Raw genomic sequence first — 18,037 nt, 5'->3', positions numbered from 1 at the left:
TTATTTATAGTTTGATTAAAAAAATCACATAAGGGAGTGCGCAACAACAACAAGAAAAGTGTAAGACTTGCAGAAATAGATTGCAAATTTATCAATAGTTTCCAGAAATTTCTCTTAGATATGATGAATAAATAATTCACAGTCTGCCAATGCTAAAGAATATAAGTAGATTTATGTTGTGTTCTGTTTTTTTTGTTTTGTTTTGTTTTTTTTTTTTTTTTTTTTTTTTAATTATTATTATTTAAGAAATTAAACACTGGTAAACAAAGAAAAATACCATTTAATCTGTGTGTAATAGTTACACTGTTACATAGGAAGCCAGTTGTTCTAAAATAAGTGTTTCTTCATGCACCAAAACATGTTTTGGACACAAGATTATATCTGACCTTCATGAATATCTGGTGATGTGTATTTCCTTCCCTCAGCCCCCCCTCAGAAAAAAAAAAAAAAAAAAGGGATGAGGATGACAAGGAATGACTAAAAATATATCAGCAATAAGTTGAGTCATTCTTATCTTACAACATTACTTCTCACAGTACAATTCTGGGGAATATGTGCACATGCAACTGTTCCTGTAAGAACACTTTGTACACTTTGTATGGAGGACCAATAGAGGATTTTGTTTGTACTTGCCTGTTACATATTCCTCTGAAATGTATGTGAAGTGGCAGCCAGCCCGCAGATATATGTGATTAGCACTTGTGTTATTTTTTTTAATTGCATCACACTTTTATAAAAACTGAGCTCAGATGACAAGTTGGAACACAGTTAAGGTGAACGGGTAGTTCTTTTTTTACTGTCTAGGTTCTAAATAATTAAAAGAAACAGGGTGTGGAAAAGGGTCTTGATTGAGAGGTTGGCCTTGTTGTTTCTGTCAAGACAAACTTCTGCCACGGCATATGTAAACAGAAAAACTGTTGAGGTCAAGGTCCTCACTGAATTTTGGTCTTCTCTCTAACAAATACCCAAAACAGTTTCGTGCTGAATTAGGGCACCATAGTGTTTAAAATATTATGATTCCCTTAAAGGAAATTGTAAGACTCAGGTGTTTCTAATGAAAAGAGTGTGGAACAGACTGGAATAAGGCAATATTTTAGCCGTATTTTTAGCCATAATTTGTCCTAATCTAATGGGCTCTTTATAGTAAACCCGGCCTGTTGTGGCTATTGCTAACTATGGTTGTGCTCTTTAGACTGAAATGTTTTTTGATTTTGTCACAAGATCCATTTTTAGAGAGTTCTATTTACTTTCTTTTGACCATCTCTAGAAAGAACTGAACATATTTCATTATGTGGGAACTAGTCAAAGTCCTTGCAATGACTGTTCAAAGTTATTCTGAAGTCCATAAAATCATTTTTAGTATTTTGTTTTGTACAGTGATCTGCTGATTGTACAGTTGTGTATGTTCTACTAATAAGCAAGTAAATTTTTGCATCAACATTATTAAATCCAGAGTGCTAGATCTTTCCTTAGATTTATTTTGATATAGAACAGAAATATCCCTGTCAGTACTGCTTTCCTGTCTTAAAATGAATATTCTTCATGTCAGGAAGAATATACAATTCCATGAAAATATAGTATCATGTTTGGGATTTAGTACTCTGAAGCTGTGCTTCTGATGGGGCTTTTCAGTTTTGTCATAAACTTTACATTAAGACAATGTTGAAACTGCATTCTCATTTGACTTTATGCAGTGTGCAAGCCTACTGATCTCAGTAGTACAGTAGACGAAGTGCTGGTTTGATCCACGATCATTAAAAAACTAGGTGCCCACTTGGACAGAAAAATCAATACTCAGGCCCAAAAGCGTGACAATGCATGCTACCATAGGTATGGCATCTTGAAGCAGGACAGTACATATTGATAGGTCACAACTAATGAACTAATTCAGTATATTGCAGTCTCTGAAATGATGCAGATACTTGGGTCTCGTGGAGCACAGCAGATATCTTGGTAATACTACAACAGATAGCTTCTCCTGCTGCCTAAAAGGCAGAAAATTTCTGCCAGCCACTACCCTGGAAAAGAAAGTAGTTCTAAACTCCACATGGATCTGAGCAAGTAATGAAAGTGACATTTTTACAGAATACAGATGTTATGTCTGCAAGCGGGTACACGTTTCTGTTTCATGCATGGAATATGGCTTAAAAACAAAGATGCAATTATGTAATGTAATTATATGTTCAATGCTTGCAAGTCTACATAATGACCCAAGAATGAGAAGCCAGATTTGTATAGCTCAGGGTAACAAAAATGATTAAAGTTTTTTAATTCAAGAGACTAAAGAAGAACTATCAAACTTTGTCTTGACTTCCCCTCTCCTCCTTCCCCAGAAAGCATAGTGTGGTGGCTATAGATACTAGATGTAATAAAGAATTATTCCCTCTTTTATATTCAAATTGGTTATTTTATGGCTATTGTTAAAAACAGATTTGCAGATAATTTTCCTGTCTGATTTCATGTATAATATAATAGTAAGAAGGGAATTGAACTAGCTTGAACAAAAAGTGTTAAAGAATGAAGCGATTGATAGCTTCAGAAGTAGGCCTCTTTCAACGCCACCCTTTAAAAAGCCTTCTTTCAGTTCTCCCTTGCTTGAAATTTCTCCTTGAAATGTACTTCTTTGGAGGATCAACAATCCTTTTTATCACCAAATTTGTATGACTGACTGCTATGTTATTTGTATTGTGTTCTCTTTTAAAACTTCAGTCAGTTTAAAAAGATTTAAAGAGAACAACAAATGTATGTTATTCCTGATGAAAGGAGATAATGTGGAGGTCTAGCATGCTTTTTTTTTTTTTTTTTTTTTTTTTTTTTTTTTTTTAAACCATGTACCTAAGTTAATTGAAAAGTAGCAGAAACACAATTAAAAAGAAAAAAGAACACATTAAGCCTTTACCAGCCTAAGGCAAAAGTGAGACAACTTTCTGAGGAGAGTGTTTGCTAAAAAAAAAAAAAAAAAAGTGAAGGAAGCTTATGTGCAAAGTTAGTTTTCTGCTGTTTTGCTTCTAACTGTACACTGTGTAACAGGATTGCATCACAAAAGTACTTGATTTCACCAGTTACTGCTCCTAACATAAATAAACAACCCACGAGCCTTCAAATATTGATTTAGTACTTAGATTAAAAGACCTAAAATTATGCAATTCCCTTGCTGAAGCCAGGAATGAGGTGAGAAACTATTGACTATTTCAGAGGTTTCATCTCATCATAGGTGAAAAACAGAGATCTTTTAGATTGGCCTTAGTCTCTACTCAACTTACCTTTCTCTTGCTTCTTTTTTACCTCTTTGATAAGGATGAAAATTAGGGGTGGTACAGAACAATTCCACCATCTGGGAAGTTCTGTTGTACTGATAACACTCCACTGAAATCATCGTTGTTTTTTAGTTACTGGAAAGATACAAAGCAGTTGCGATGGGAGACAAAGAGATCCCTTTCATTCAGATTTGTTTTCAAAGACAGTGTGACATACTGTTAGCATAGAACCATAGAATATCCCGAGTTGGAAGGGACCCATAAGGATCATCAAGTCCAACTCCTGGCACCACACAGGTCTACCCAAAAGTTTAGACCATGTGCCTAAGTGCACAGTCCAATTACTTTTTAAATTCAGACAGGCTTGGTGCAGTGACTGCTTCCCTGGGAAACCTGTTCCAGTGTGCGACCACCCTCTCTGTGAAGAACCTCTTCCTGATGTCCAGCCTAAACTTCCCCTGCCCCAGCTTAACACCATTCCCATGGGTCCTGTGACTGGTGTTTACAGAGAATAGGTCACCTGCCTCTCCACTCCCCCTCACGAGGAAGTTGTAGACCGCGATGAGGTCCCCCCTCAGCCTCCTCTTCTCTAGGCTGAACAGGCCCAGTGCCCTCAGCCGCCCCTCACACGTCTTCCCCTCTAGGCCCTTCACCATCTTTGTCGCCCTGTTGCATTAAGGCAGTTGCTATTTTTCTTCACGGACTCCTGAAATATTTGCAGAGGAGTTTCTACCCTTTTGTAGCAAATGTAAACCTCCTGACAACAGGTTTGCTTTTCTTAGCTACCTTTTTGGAAGCCTTAGGACATATTCTACTTACCCCCAGTGTATTGTTAGTTGACCCTAACTTACTGTTTATTTATAGAGAGCAAATAAATCTATTTCTGATTTGTTTTCAAAAGATGATATACACAAGTTTTCAAAGAATACACATAAATGTAACTATTTCTTATGACAAACAGAAGACCAACAGCTACATCAGTATATCCTCCATACTTCAGTCAGGCATTGGCATACCTGTAGCTACAGGAAAGGCTGCCCGTGGTGCTGTTTCTAGAACCCACCCAGAACAAGGCGCATTTGGCTCTTCACTTGTACACCTTCTCTTTGGCAAGCTTAATTTAGGACTCATTATCATAACTGTAACCTGATAGGTTATCTTTCTTCTGAATTTAGCCATTTTTTTTCCTGTAATTAACCATTTTTTTTTTTTTTTCTGACTTTGCTGAAATTATCAAACTGACTTAGAAGCTCATCCTTCTGAAACAAATGAATTCCAGAGTGCGTAGTTCTTGGTGGGCACTTGGTATCATCTTACAAACTGGGCTCCTTCCAACTGCTTTTCTACTTGACATAAGATACTATGACTTAAAGAGATGTCATATATTTATCACACATTAAAAAATCAATATTTTGACTGTGTGCAGAAGTTATAAATTGTGCCTATTACTTTTGTTTAATTAAAGTTTTCTCTCTCTCTCTTTTTTTTTTTTTTTTAAGTAGGTCTTAATGAAAATAGGAAAAAGTGATTTGAAATTACAAAAAGTAGTTCTGAGAGGTGAAAATGCAACCAGATGTACGCACTACTTCAGATGATGGCATCTCTTGGCAATTTATTCCTTTTACTAAACAGGATACCATTGGTATTGAACATGGTAGTAATAATTTTAAGTTTATTTCAATTATTTTTGTAGAAAAATGGTAAAGCCTAGACCATCTAAAATGTACAGTTCCCACTTCTCCCATCTTGGAAAGAAAACAGAACTATGGAAGAGACCCCAGAAAGCAAAACAGATTATCAGAGATTCAGAGGGGCTCTGCAGAGGTAACGGGGTTGTGGGGCTGTGCATGTTTCAGCTGATCTGCCCGGCAGCTGCTGGGGACAGTCACAATTTCTTGCCTCTGCCTGCAAGGGGGCAGGGTAGGTCCCATCAGGTTCAGCTCAGGAAGCAGCGCACTGCAGGGCCAGGCAAGTATCTCTGAGTATGAAGGGCTTTTGTCTTATTCTTTTAGGGACAGCTGTTAGCCCAGCCCTAACAAATCTGTCAGGCCCTGAAGGCATGGGAAAAGGCTAGAAGAAAAGGAATGTGGAAAGCATATCTCCTGTTTAATGGGACAACTAGGGGGTAAAAAAAAAATAAATGAGGAGGGAGGGTGAGGATCCAAGGCTCAGAAATGATTCAAGGGAAGGACATTTTGTTGAGCACACAAGACCATGCCACTGAACCTGAATGACCCACTGGCCTTCCTATGGCACTCAGGACTGCCTTGTCCAGGGCCGAGAGGAGGTTGAAGAGGAGGTCCCATGACTTGGTGAGGTCTCCTTTTAGGAGGGTGTGAGGGAAGAGTTGCAGCCACCACACAACACACAGCACCTGAAATTGACGTGGGAGCAAGAACAAGAAGTGTGAGGTAGAGGGATGGGAGCTCCAGCTTAAATTTCTTTGAAGTCCTGGGACACTGCAGCTGGAGAACACAAGACTTGTCAGCCTAGAATAGAGATGAATGAGGTAGTAGTGCACAGAATCTGTAGCACAGACCTACAGAACAAGGAGTGACATGGAGACAGTTATGAGAGAGCAGTAATTCATGGATAATCAGCACAGAAGTCAAGGGATATCAAATGGAAATACCAGACAGAAGGCTCAAAACATACAGGAGAGATTTTCACAGAGCATGAAAACTATGGAATTACATCGGGCTGTAGATGCCAGAAGCTTATAGGAATTAAGAAAGCAACTAGATTTTTCTTCCACAAATTTGTCTATCAAGAGCAGGAATATGCTACTTTTAGCTAAAAATCACTGAGCTGCAGACTTCATTTTCTTCCCCAGGGGTGCCAGTCCCTGCTGCAAGCAGCAGACTGTACCAGCTGGTCCTTGTTCTGACCCAGTGTGGCCATTCAGAGGCTCTGGGTGGCTCCCACACAGAAGATGCTTCCTTACCCGCTGGCAGGATACATCATCACTAAGCTCCATGAAAGACTACAGGAAGCGAAAAATAGTTGGAACAAATTGCAAATATATTCTCTTACCCACTGACCATTTATGAGAAAGATTTGGAAAACAGGCTAATGGGTCTGTTTTAGTTGGGAAAAAAAAAATCTCTACCAAGTTGGTTTGCCTAACCTTTCCTTAATAGGGAGAGGTTAAATCAAGAAATATCGAGTCTGCATAAAGCAGATGTGCCTTTGGGCATCTTGCACAATCCAGGCTCGTTCATTAGCAATGACCTGACAATAAGGAAAACAATGAGATTTGAAACAAATTACAACAAAGTGAGAGCAATAAGGGGCTGCCCTAAAATTCGTATGGCCCATGCAAAGCAAAAACCACACGGTAGTTCAGTTCAGCCTCGACGCAAGGAAGTGATGCACTTTGTGCTTTTCTAAGAACTATTACGTGTAACGCCCACATTGCATATTCTGCAGTTGCCAGAAAATTTTAGCCCCCTGTGAGGTGCTGTCTTTAATAGGAACACATTCCTGATACCAAATGTAGTTACTGCCTGTTTTTTAGTTTTGCTTTTTTCACATCCTGCCCCGCTCCATATGGGCTGGGGGAGGACAGTGCCGGACATCTGCTCGGGACTGACGGGAGCATGGCGTGTGCTCTCCTCTTCTACACGTTGTTAGGACGCGGCTGTGCGTCTTCCCGAAAGTTAGTTATTTTGTGCTCGCCCTGCTTGGAAGAAGCCTCAGACTGCGCATAAGCATCTGGCCAGCTGTTGCATGAATCACAGGGATATTTGTGGCCTCTGGCTTTGTGAACCGCACTGTGAGCAAGCCGAGCTGCTCTCCTCAGCGCTGCGCCTGAAACCCTCCTCTAGCACCGAGTAAGTCCCCGTGGGGTCCCCCTGCTCTGCGAGGCGCCCGGGGACCCTCAGCACCCTCGGGAGAGGCGGCCAGACCCTCGCTGCTGGCCCGGCCCGAGGCAGCCGGGCTGGGGAGGGGGACCCGGGGGGACCGAGCCTGCGGACAAAGGCTGGGAGGCGGCGTGGCGCTGAGCCGGGGCCGGCCCGAATGGCGTCGGCTTCACCAACCGCCCCCCGGCCTCGGGCTGCGGGGGGGACACCTGGAGCCTGAGGCGCCCCCGGCCCCGCCGCCGCCCCCGGCCCCGCGCCGCCCCTTTCTCGGCGGCGTCGCGTCAGCGGAGGCGGCGGAGCATTGGCGGCGGAGCGGGGGCTCGCTCCTCCTCCTCCCGCTCTCCCCCCGCCGTCCCTTCCCCTCCATCCCCCCCCCTCGCCGGCTCTCAGCCATTTTAGCAGCGGCCGGGGCGAGGCGGGCGGCGTGAGGCGAGGCGAGGCGGGCGGAGGTGAGTGCTCGCGGCGGCCCCGGGGCCGCTCCTCGCCCCGCGGGGCTGAGGCGGGCGGCGCCGGGGGAGCTCCGGGAGCCGGCTCCGGGGCTGGCCCCGCACGGCGGGGGTGGGAGCGCGGCCCCGGGCGGAGGCAGCCGGGGCCGAGGCTTCTCCCGGAGCCCCCCGGAGCCCCCCCGGCCGGTGCCGGGCTGGGGACGCGGCCCGCGGGCGCTGTGAGGCGGTGCCCGGCCCTGGCGCGGCCTGGCGGCGCCGGCACGGAGCCGGGTGCCCGGGGGCGTCGGGTTGGGGTTTGGTTGTTGTGCGGGGAGGATGCTCGGAGCATGCAGATGGAGGCCACTGAGAAGCGTTTTGTAAATCGGGACTTGTTTCCGTAGAAAGTGAACCGACCGCGGTGCTCCCCCAGGGGTTGCGAAAGGGGGCCGGCAGGTTGATGGTATCCGACCTTGCTTCGTCGTTATTTTCCTTTTGGGCTGTTACAGCTTAAAAATACAGACACGGCATGCTTTGCCGTTAACATGAAAGGAAAATCTGCGTGCCTTGCCGATTCTGAGTGCAAAAAGATCTCAAATAAGGCTGCGAATAGCAGTTGGAAACACACCATCCTTCTATTTTGGAGTGGTACGTTTTGAGTCACTGGGATTTGTCATCTCTGACTAACCGCAGTGATGGGACCATGGATGTTTCTTCCCGCCTTGTGAAAATCTTAACTTTTAAACATTACATATTTAAATATTTTTTCTCCCAAATGAGAGACAAAATTCAGTGTTCCCCAGTTCCAGGAAAAGAAAATGTTTTTCTTCTGTTTTTCATGCTTGGATACAAAATTTGCGTTTAACACAGTTCCATGGAAACCTTAAATATTTCCATGTAGAAGTTATTTTAGTAAATATTTATGTATTTTTAATTTCCTGCCCACTTATGTGTATTTGCAAAATAACCCTGCATTGTTGTCTTAAACTACACAGTTATATAAAACTTAAAACAGGCGTGATAAATTTCCTTCCCCTGCACTGCCCAAGAAAAGCCTGTGATAAGGTTTACACGATATGGTAATAACTGAGGGATTTGCATCTCATGCAAACTTTACTGACCCCTTATCTTTAACGCTATCGGTAACATACGCTGTGCTAGCAAGCGGCAGTGTCGCCTGTTGTCTGCTGGCCCAATAATCCAATGTTTATCAGCAGCTATAAATTTTCAGCACAATAAACTCCCAGTGTTCTGTGGATGACACCTTCTAACAAGGAGGTTATGCTCCAGCCCTTTTATAAAGCTAGGAAGCAACTCTTTAACAAGTTGCTAAGGCAAGGCGTTAGGTACAGATATATTCCAAGAGATGGCAAGATACCCATCTAGTAAAACAAATGCACCCTATTGTGCTGTTTTAAACAAAGTTAATTCCCAAGCGAAATATTTAAATGGTAGTCAGAGCCTGAGCCAAATAAACATGCATAATCTATTAAAGTTAATCATTAATAAAAAGGTAGTTAACATGACAAGCGGTTGAATGCCTGTTTGTAAGAAAAATGTTTTTCATAAGAAATGTCTTACGCTAAAAAGAATTGGAGTTAATTATTAAGGGAAGTCTTCATTGTATAGGCCTGTGGTCACCATGCTTCAGGACATTTATATTTGCAGGAGAGAGGGAAGCTTCACAGAAGGAAGAAGGCAATTTTCTGAGAAACAAAACTTACAGTTTTGTTCCATTGTTTGTACGTTGGATTGTTATTTAGCTTGTGCAGTCTCTTCCAAAGAACACCTGTTTTGTGGAAGGTACATCTCAAAATCTGGCCACAGTACCATAATTTTCCTTTATTCCACAGCAGCTAGAGAGCAACTGTGTTGTGCTTGGCTTTGTTTCAAAGCTGCCATACCTCCTTGTCCCCCTGTAACTGGGATCACTCTGACACCTCTCCATCCCAGAGGTGCTCAGGGGAGTAGGCGAGTTGTACAGCAGGTCCAAAGGGGAAATTCAAGAGCGACTATTTCTCCTTGGGAAGTGGAATAGGTGGCTAGGAATTAGTAATTATTTGCTATTGTTTGTCCTTGTTTGTCAGTTGAGGGGGAAAAAGAATTTAGGATTGTCCATAATCCACAGGCACTAATGGCTTCCTCAAAATCTCGAACTTCATAGGCAGGCACATAAAAATGAAAGCTGAATACGGCACTAATTACTTCTGTGGCCGCGCGCTCACAGAGTAGCTTGTGTCATGATGAAAGTAAAACATATACTTGAAGTGGTGTGACGGGTTTCTTCCTTCTGCTTCTGTAATGATACGTGGCTCACGTGAAGTCTGAAAGTGCCAAGGCCCGTCCCCACAGATTGCTGTTTGTGTTCTGAGGGTTGGCTGGGAGAGCCTTGTCAGAGTCCTGGATCTGCTGGAACTGTGAGAAGTTTTCACAGGTTTTATGTGAACCTGAGCTAAAAGCCCCTGTACAGAGCAAGGCTCACGTTTGCAAAGAGGAAGACTGACTAGTTGCCAGAACTGCTTGGGAGGTGCGGTTTCAGTTTTCTTCTTCACAATAGATACTTAGCGTGATCCGCATCGAGCCACTCAGCCGAGATCAACAAAAATAATTGGAGAGAACTTAAATAAACTACAGTAGGTTTCCTTTCCCTGCTGCTCCTTACAGCTATCAGCTTCTACCTCGTACTTCATATGAAGCATACTCGTAATCGAGATACTGCTTTCATCGAGTGCCAGCTGCACATAACATTATTTACCTGACCAAGTGCATGACCCAGAGGTTAGGAATGAGAGGTGGGGGCGGCAGCTCCCTGCTGTTGGCCTAGATAGGGAGCCCTTGGACTCTTCAGGCTACTGGGCTGCTTCTGACGCGTGCTGCCATAGCTCACAGTAGCTTTGGAGCCAAGACTAATCTCGGTGCCGGCTTGAACTTGATCTTCTGCAAAGGTTAGGCTTGATGAGCAGTGTGTGAGGCAGGCGTGGCGGTGCAATCTGCCAGGGAGTTACTTTACCTTTTCAGATGACCCTAGCGATGGCAGAGAGCTCAGAAGGCATGTGGAGCCATTTGGCAATATGGAGATAAATTGCACAGGCGTTCTTCAGAAATAGAGGAGCAGAAGTAAAGAAAGGTGATGGTGGGCATGGAGTTAAGGGGGAGATATTTTCTGCTAGCCAACATGTTGCCAGAATGTTGATTTATTTAATGAATTATTTTTCAAGTTTGTGTATGCAGGTTGCTTATTGGAAGTGAGGGCGGTGCTAATGCTATGGCATCAAAAAGTTAGCATGCGTTGTGTTTGGTTTGCTCTTGGGTTAATAGCTGTGTAATGTGGACATGGGAAATTGCTTCCTTCTTTGCTCTGGACAGAGCAAAGCCTCAGACCTTCTTGATTGAAATCAAGAAGTATTTTTCACCTCAGTAAAGCGTTTTGTAAGGAATCCTAGATAGTGATAAAACAATTTAAATTTTGCATGTTTTTGCTTTGTAGTACAGTTGATGTGAGATCATTGGATATTGTGCAGCTGGGAGATCACTCGGCTTCCAGGTGAGATAACTTCATCTCCAAGGTGGAGATTAAGTGATCCACCAATTATCACAGATTTAAAAGTCTCCAAGCTTGATCATTTTAAACTCAAGGCTCTTAAATCTATTATACCTGAATATGACAGTTGTTCAGTGTGGAGGAAACCAGTGACCTAGGATTTCCTTTGTCGTATGCTGATGTGATTGTTGATGCCTTTGAGTACATCACTGTTGTGTCAGCTGAGCATCTTTTTTTCTAAAAGCATACTTTCTAAAAGTAACTTGCTTGTTAGGCAACAGATTTTTTTATTTTTTTTTAATTTGTATTATAAATTCACTGGTGTGTCAGAAACAGCTGTTAGGTGTTAAAAATCAGAGCATGTACATCTCCTTTACCGTGTGATGATGCCGTACCTCGTCTAATTATTTTTGCTTGTTACTTTTGTTAGTGTGGGGTGGGAAATGCTCTTAATTTCACGCCCTGATCATCAGGAATGTTGATATCATAGACGCATTATGGCAGTTAAAATATTAATGTACATATGAATGGAAAAAAAAAAAACTAACTTTTCTTGAAAACCCTTGAAATTAGAAACAAGTTGGCATGACAAGGACAAGATTAAAATAGCACATCACATTCCAACGCTTGCACTCTTAAAACTTTTACTAATTAAAGACATATTATTGTAGTAACTCTGAAGTGGTCTGGTTTAGTACTACTTATTACAGAAAACAAGACTGCAAGTGAGTAAGATGCTTCACGGAGATGCTTGTGTTCAGAAGATTTCTATAAAAATGTACGTTTATGATAAATGTAGCATTTAGCATCTAGTATATTTGCTTCTAGTATAAGCGTGGTCAACATGTTAAAAAATAAAAAATCTTAATGTCCAGCTAATGGTTATGTTTTGCAGAATGACTTGTTAGATCTGAGCAGCAGATCTATTTATTTTTGAAGATATTTTATGATAATGTGCAACCCATTTTAAGGTGAAAACAGTATTAGTACAGTGCACTCTGTCCTTGTTCTACTTAGCTAGGTGCCTTACCTAACTGTGTAGCATTCTAAATTTAAGTAACACATCTTAATAAATGTGACTTTTGTTGCCGGAGACACACAAAAGTAGATCTGTTCTGCAGGAAGTGATGATTATGGTTTCTTTTGAACCAGTGCTCACAGTGAGCAAGACGTGCCTCTGAACTGTGTTACTCCGTGTGTGTAATTATTCAGTTTCAGCTGTACTTGCTGCAGTTAGATGTCTAGTTTAGAGAATTATTGTTTAAAGTTGCACAGCAAATGCACAGAGAAGTAATTTGAGTAGCAGCAGTCATCTCTTTAACGAAGGTTCTTACCTGAATGCTGCTCTTCCACAGCAGCCCACAAGTGTACCACGTGTGCAAGGCTCCTCGTGCGCAGCGCTGCACCCTGGTGTGCGGTGTTGTGGCTCTGGGCTGCGAGCTGGGGTTATTGGGGACTGCACCTCTGCAGCTGCTGCCTCCATGGAGCCGGCCTGTGGTACAGAGTAAAAGCTCCATTAGCAGCTGCAGTATACCTTTATGCTTGATAATAACTAGCATTGTAATTATGATAGACGTTTAACACTTAGGCAGTTCTGCTTTTCAAGAAGAATTCAAGCCCTTGCAATCATCTTTGGAAAACTGGTGGGAAGTTGGCCACTGTACCTAGGTAAGCTGGAGACTCAGCAGTTCTCCAAGGAGACTCCGAAGTTCTTGAATTCATTCTCAGAAGATTGCTTAGAAAATGACAGTGAGCATTGTTTGGGTGGGCAGCTTCATGAGAACAGATTTTCGCCAGTGAAGTTCTCCTTGTTTCTGCTAGCTGAGTTAAGCTGTACTGAGCTTGGTGTGTGTGGCAGGTTACACCATTCCCCGTGCTGGCTGCACAGCTCTGTCTGGCACAGCTTTAGGTATATCTCCCTGTTCCTGAGGATCCTAGTGCAGAACGAATGGCATGCCAGAATCCAAAACAGGCACTCGAGTTCTTAAAACAACAAGACACTTCAATATAATAAGATTCTTCTGAACTACTTGTAATGCCAGGCATAGATAATCTAGGCATAGCAGCCTGTGTGACAAGGAGCCAGAGAAGCTACAGATCCCTTTAATCACTCCTTTAATACTGTTTTTCTATCAAGCAAATTATTTATTTTCTCAGCAGAAGGAATAGAACGTTCTGGGGGACAAGTGGTCTCTCAGTGATGTCCCCTGTGGCACTTCTTAATTTGCAGGCTTTAATTGGGCTTGTGTTGAGAACACTGTGAACAAGAGCTGACTGAAGAGAGAAACTTGACTTCAGGGTTTCTTGTTGAAGCCTTCCTCCATTAACCTTGAGGCTTTTTAATTTTGAAATGGAAAGCTATTAGTAGAGCAGTGGGGAGTGGAGGAAAGGTCGGATGCTCTCTCAAAGAGATGGCCCAAGGTGTGGCTTTTTCCTCTCACTTTGATGCTAACGATCAACTTCTGAGGGAGTCTGGGCGTCTTCTAGATTCTTGCAAGATGTTTCTTGATCGCCTTTCCTTCTGAACCTTATAAACAGCCTGAGAAAACTTGCTTAACTTTCTGTTGGCACTCAGGGAGACCTCCTTCCCAAACGTTTGGGCTGGTCAGAGGGGTGTCCATGTGAGCCCATGGTGACACGTGGGCACTGCCACTGATGGGGATAGCTTCAAGCTCTTCTGCATTCCTATGAAGGTCAGCAAGCTGCCAGCAAAGAGCTGGCTGGGGAGTTGGGTTAGGGTCTCCTGTTTGATTCTTGCAGAAGAAACTTGATGGAGTCACCTTGATGCAGAAGTTGCCTAGTCTCAGACTGGACTAAAGCTCCATGATGTAGCAAGGGCAGTTTCCAGCTGGGCCGAAAAGCATTCAGGCTGATAAAATGTTTGAACCTGATTTGTGAGATTGCTTCTGGGAGCTCTGCTGCAGTCTGCCAGCTCGGATGTCAGTTGCTTGCAGGAGCTCTTCAAGTAAGACACTTGGTGATGCTGAGCACCCCAAAAACCCTCATTTCCATATGGAAATTTTTCAAAGCTTAAACAATGCAACTCAAAGCAAATGCCAAGCATGCATGAGCTGCTGCTTAGCTCTTAATATACTTTCCCTGTTCCCTAATAGCTGCATGCACAGCCATATCTCTGCCATCAAACCCTTTGCAGCGGGGTGGTATCCCCCGTATACCTTCTACATTGTCAGAGAGTCATCCATAAAATAATCGAGTAACTGTCCTGTTGGTAACTGGCCCTTATGCCTTCCTAAGAGCATTGTTTGCACAGATTCAGCTCACAAACGTAGACAAATATTAGCACAAAGATATTAATAAATAATAATATTAAGTATGTAATAGTGCAAGGAGACATTTTTTCAGTGTTGGTAGTTGTTAGAAGCATTTTTTTTTCTATTTCCCAATTCAGTCTCTTGGAAAAGAATGTAGGAGGCACTGCAGAAAACAAACAAATGGTTTCCGCAGAGCACATGTGTGCCCCAAGGCACTTCTGTGGCAGTCAGAAAATCTTTATGCGTCACATAAGAACGGCACAAACAAACACCTGTGTTTGGCTTTCTTTAAGAGTCTGCTAGTGCAAGTAAGTTTTTCTTACCATCCCACATTAGCAGAAACGTTTTTACAGATAGAACCAGTGGCACATGGATACATCCAACAGCTTCTCCAGCTTCTGGCTGTGGATGACTACACGGCTGGGCTCTGGTGCTGAGCCTGCAGGAAGGAGCCCTTCAACGGGTCGTGTGCCTGCTGTCAGAGCGCTATCAGGCCGCAGCATCAAGGGGACACGCCTGTTGATTCCTGCCCCAGTTTTTTTTCTATTAGCTACTCTGCTGGAGCAAATGAACAGTGTTTGGTTCAGTGTAATGTGTACTGATGAGCTTGAAAGTAAAACCAACGTCTCACTGGTCTTCTGAAGTGAAAGCTAACGGTGTGCAGGTTTCTGACAACTGAGCAACTCGTTGCTCGTTTTATATCCAGCTTACTTGGGTCAATAGCAAGCCTCCTATAAGGTAGTATTTGCTAGAATACAGAATCTCCTAAAATAAAAGATCATTTATTTCTGTGTTTCTGTAATGATTGCTTATCTGGCCACAAGTCTGATTTGATGTTTTAAGTAGGTTACTATTTTATAAATCACATTATGTGCATTTCTGTACACTAGGAGCCACCCGTACTAATTGAACCAGGAAACCTACTGAGAAAGGCGTACAGAGACGCACTGGATTGCAGATAAGGAGCATTCATCCGCTAAGGCCCTGCACTGGCAGTTTATCGTGCTCGGTGAATACACAGAGGCCTCACTGTCTGGTTAGGCCACAGAAACACGCAGGTACTACAAGGCACTGTCTAACTTTGCACAAGGTTGCGGTTAACAGTTCTATACCTGTGTGTGGCAGGTGGTACAGAAATCTGCAGGGGTCTTTCCGTGTGTAACTGAGTGCTGCCATCAGTGTGCTGTGGGGCTTGTAGGGCTGAGCACGGCCAGAGGTAAGGGTACAAGGAGGAGGTGCTGTGGTAATTGCCAGTAAGAGCATGCAAGTGTCTTGCTGCAAAATCCAGTGAGTTGATGGGGGTGCTCGCATTTATGGAAACGTTTCACATCGCCCAAACAGTGTCAGGCACTTTGTTGTCTCCTCTCCAGTAGTTACACGTGCAGTATTTTGTCGAAAAGATCCTGTTAACCTAAGTACATGGCAGATAGAACACACAGTGAGTCATTTTCAACGTGTTTCCTCTTGGAAGCGAGAGGAGCTGAGCAGCCCATGAAAAGTCACTACTGCAAGTATGCTGGGTAGGTTTGAGGAGCTAGAAACTGTCCATCTCACTGCACATTGAAAGTTGGTTCAAGTGTTGGTTAACAGCAAATACCCCCAAATTTATGAATGAGGGCATTCTTTTCATAGCTTAGTCTCTCAACTCAGCTGCTCCCTGTTTCCTGCACCATATGACTGCTTTGGATTAGGAAAATTACTAACTTCCGACCTTCAATAAATAACAAATTATGCATATTTTGGAGTGTACAAAATTAGTCTGTAATTAATTTCTAGTAAGACATTTTTGTGCTTGCAAGTGGTTGTTGGTGGTTTTGTTTTGTTCTCTCTTTTTTGTTTTTCTTTTTTTGTGGGGGTGTTTTTTGGGGGGGAGGGGAAGGGTTGCTTTTAATATAAATTAAAGTAGGTTAGTTATCACCTTACAGCATCTGGTTGCTTTTTTCTAACGCTGTACTACCACGAGCATGGTACGCTTGCAAGAGCTGCAGCCAGCACTCCCTCTGGATCCTGGTGCAAGGTGATGGGACAGAATGGGACAGCAAAAAGTAGGTAGAGGCTGCTTTAGCTCCATTATATGCTTGTTTAAGATGCTACAAAGCTATGGTGTAAAGGTGCAAGTGATCCTCTGTCAGCTGAGCTAAACCAACATTGCCACTTCCTCCCTTGCACTCACGCTTGTCTGACTGGATAGGGAGCTGCTTCGGGTACCTGGCTTGACTTGAAAGCTTCATGTAAGTGCCTTGCTGCAGAATGTGCAGCCCAAGGGAACAGTCTGTGCGATCACAGCAGTCCAGAGTTGGACTGAGTTAGCTGCCATGAACCCAAACCTAAAGACTCTGATAGGGAACCAGCAGGATTTTTGCACTGCTGTCACTTCTCTGTTTGAGTTTCCATTACGCTGAAGTCATGTTATTGTGAATCCAAGAAAATCATTTGCCCTAGTTGCATATAACTCAAAATGTGTTTTAAGTACTATTTATAGCATTAAATTCTTCAATCCCTTTTATATTCTTAATGTGACACTTTTTTCACAGTAAAAACATGTATCTTCAAAGAGGAAGAATTGCAATACTATACAGGCTAAGTGTAGTTTTACAACATTAGTTTCTGTAGCTTTGAATGTTACATTCAGAAGAGTTGAGACTCTTCTCTGCTGCTACTGGTAATGCCAAATAACAGCAAAGCAATGTAACGGGGCGGGGGGGGAAAGCAAGAGTTCCTGGTTTGCGGTGCCTGTGGTCCTGTGCACCCAATGCAGAAGTAGGAAGTGAGGATGGAGCAGTCTGTCCGGCCCAGTAGCCCATTAATTTCTCATTTTGCACGTTACTGCACATGAAGGCAGCTGCACGTATAACTGATTCATACTGCATATTTACACAGTATAGTTTAATACTGAATTTAAGATGCTTGTTTTTGTGTCTTTGTTAGCTTGGTATGTGTTTAATTTTCATTATGAAAATAGATTTTCCCTTTATTTCATAAGCATGCAAATGGTTTTGCATTTTTATGAGCTCTACCACGTTTAAATAATGTGGTCAAAACTGCTTTCATTATGAAGGGTATCTCTATGGGGAGGAGAGGAAGGAAGAAGGGGAAACTAAGCTTGCTATTTATAATAAAACTCAGGGTCAAACTGATGACACTGGGATAGGAGCAAGGTTATGCCTTAGAAAACCGTGAAAAGCATCTTGCTTGGCTGAGTATACTACTGGACATTGTAGGATTGTCAGTACTCAGTCTGTCTGTGGTTATACATTCCCCTTGCTCTGGTTCATGTAAAAGAAGCTGCATAGGCATTTCAGTATTTCACTGAAGCTTGGTCTTTTGAGTATGTTTTTCTTACAAGCCTTTAAAGAACAATACCTTACAGTCATGTAAAACTGGACTGAAAAAAAGAGCACGCTAGACAGTCTGGAAATTTTAGTCTAGTGTAAATTAAGACAAAAACTTGTTCTAGCAGTGGGCTGGTCATGTTGTTTGATTGCTCATAGATGGTTTGATGAATGGTAGTCATGTATGCAGAAGGGTCAGTGATGCATGGAAACAAGCGTAAGGTTCCTTTCAGGTCACACCACCCAATAAAAAATGACCAGGCGGTGAGCAGTCCCCCCGTCTGACACTGTAAAGATGTAGCAGTTATTCAGGTACATGTATAACCTACACCCACTGAAACTACTGTTGT

General features: G+C 42.8%; 2 protein-coding genes across 18 annotated transcripts in view; one reads left to right on the top strand and one right to left on the bottom strand.

The window, feature by feature from the left end:
* NXT2 (nuclear transport factor 2 like export factor 2) overlaps nt 1-18,037 on the bottom strand; it is a 78,088-nt gene that overhangs the window by 15,590 nt on the left and 44,461 nt on the right. For 2 of the 3 annotated variants that reach the window (XM_038184665.2, XM_038184666.2), the window contains exon 4: nt 12,310-12,575. In XM_038184665.2, the coding sequence (XP_038040593.1) occupies nt 12,325-12,575 (251 nt within the window). In that variant the 3' untranslated portion in view covers nt 12,310-12,324. Of the gene's footprint in view, nt 1-12,309; nt 12,576-18,037 lie in introns of those variants that run through there. The other variant, XM_038184667.2, reaches the window with a different exon arrangement.
* The window catches only part of ACSL4 (acyl-CoA synthetase long chain family member 4), a 38,524-nt gene continuing 27,176 nt past the window's right edge, over nt 6,690-18,037 (top strand). For 2 of the 15 annotated variants that reach the window (XM_005015219.6, XM_005015217.6), the window contains exon 1: nt 6,768-7,090. The gene's annotated coding sequence lies outside the window, so the exon portion shown is untranslated. Of the gene's footprint in view, nt 7,091-7,307; nt 7,570-11,029; nt 11,087-18,037 lie in introns of those variants that run through there. The other 13 variants (XM_005015223.6, XM_005015222.6, XM_027465386.3 and 10 more) reach the window with 9 other exon arrangements.

The sequence above is a fragment of the Anas platyrhynchos genome, chromosome 10 (assembly GCF_047663525.1).
Source record: "Anas platyrhynchos isolate ZD024472 breed Pekin duck chromosome 10, IASCAAS_PekinDuck_T2T, whole genome shotgun sequence".
In the NCBI taxonomy this organism is placed as follows: Eukaryota; Metazoa; Chordata; class Aves; order Anseriformes; family Anatidae; genus Anas; species Anas platyrhynchos.
Note: the sequence above shows the minus strand (reverse complement) of the source record. Positions and strands in the feature narration are given on the sequence as shown.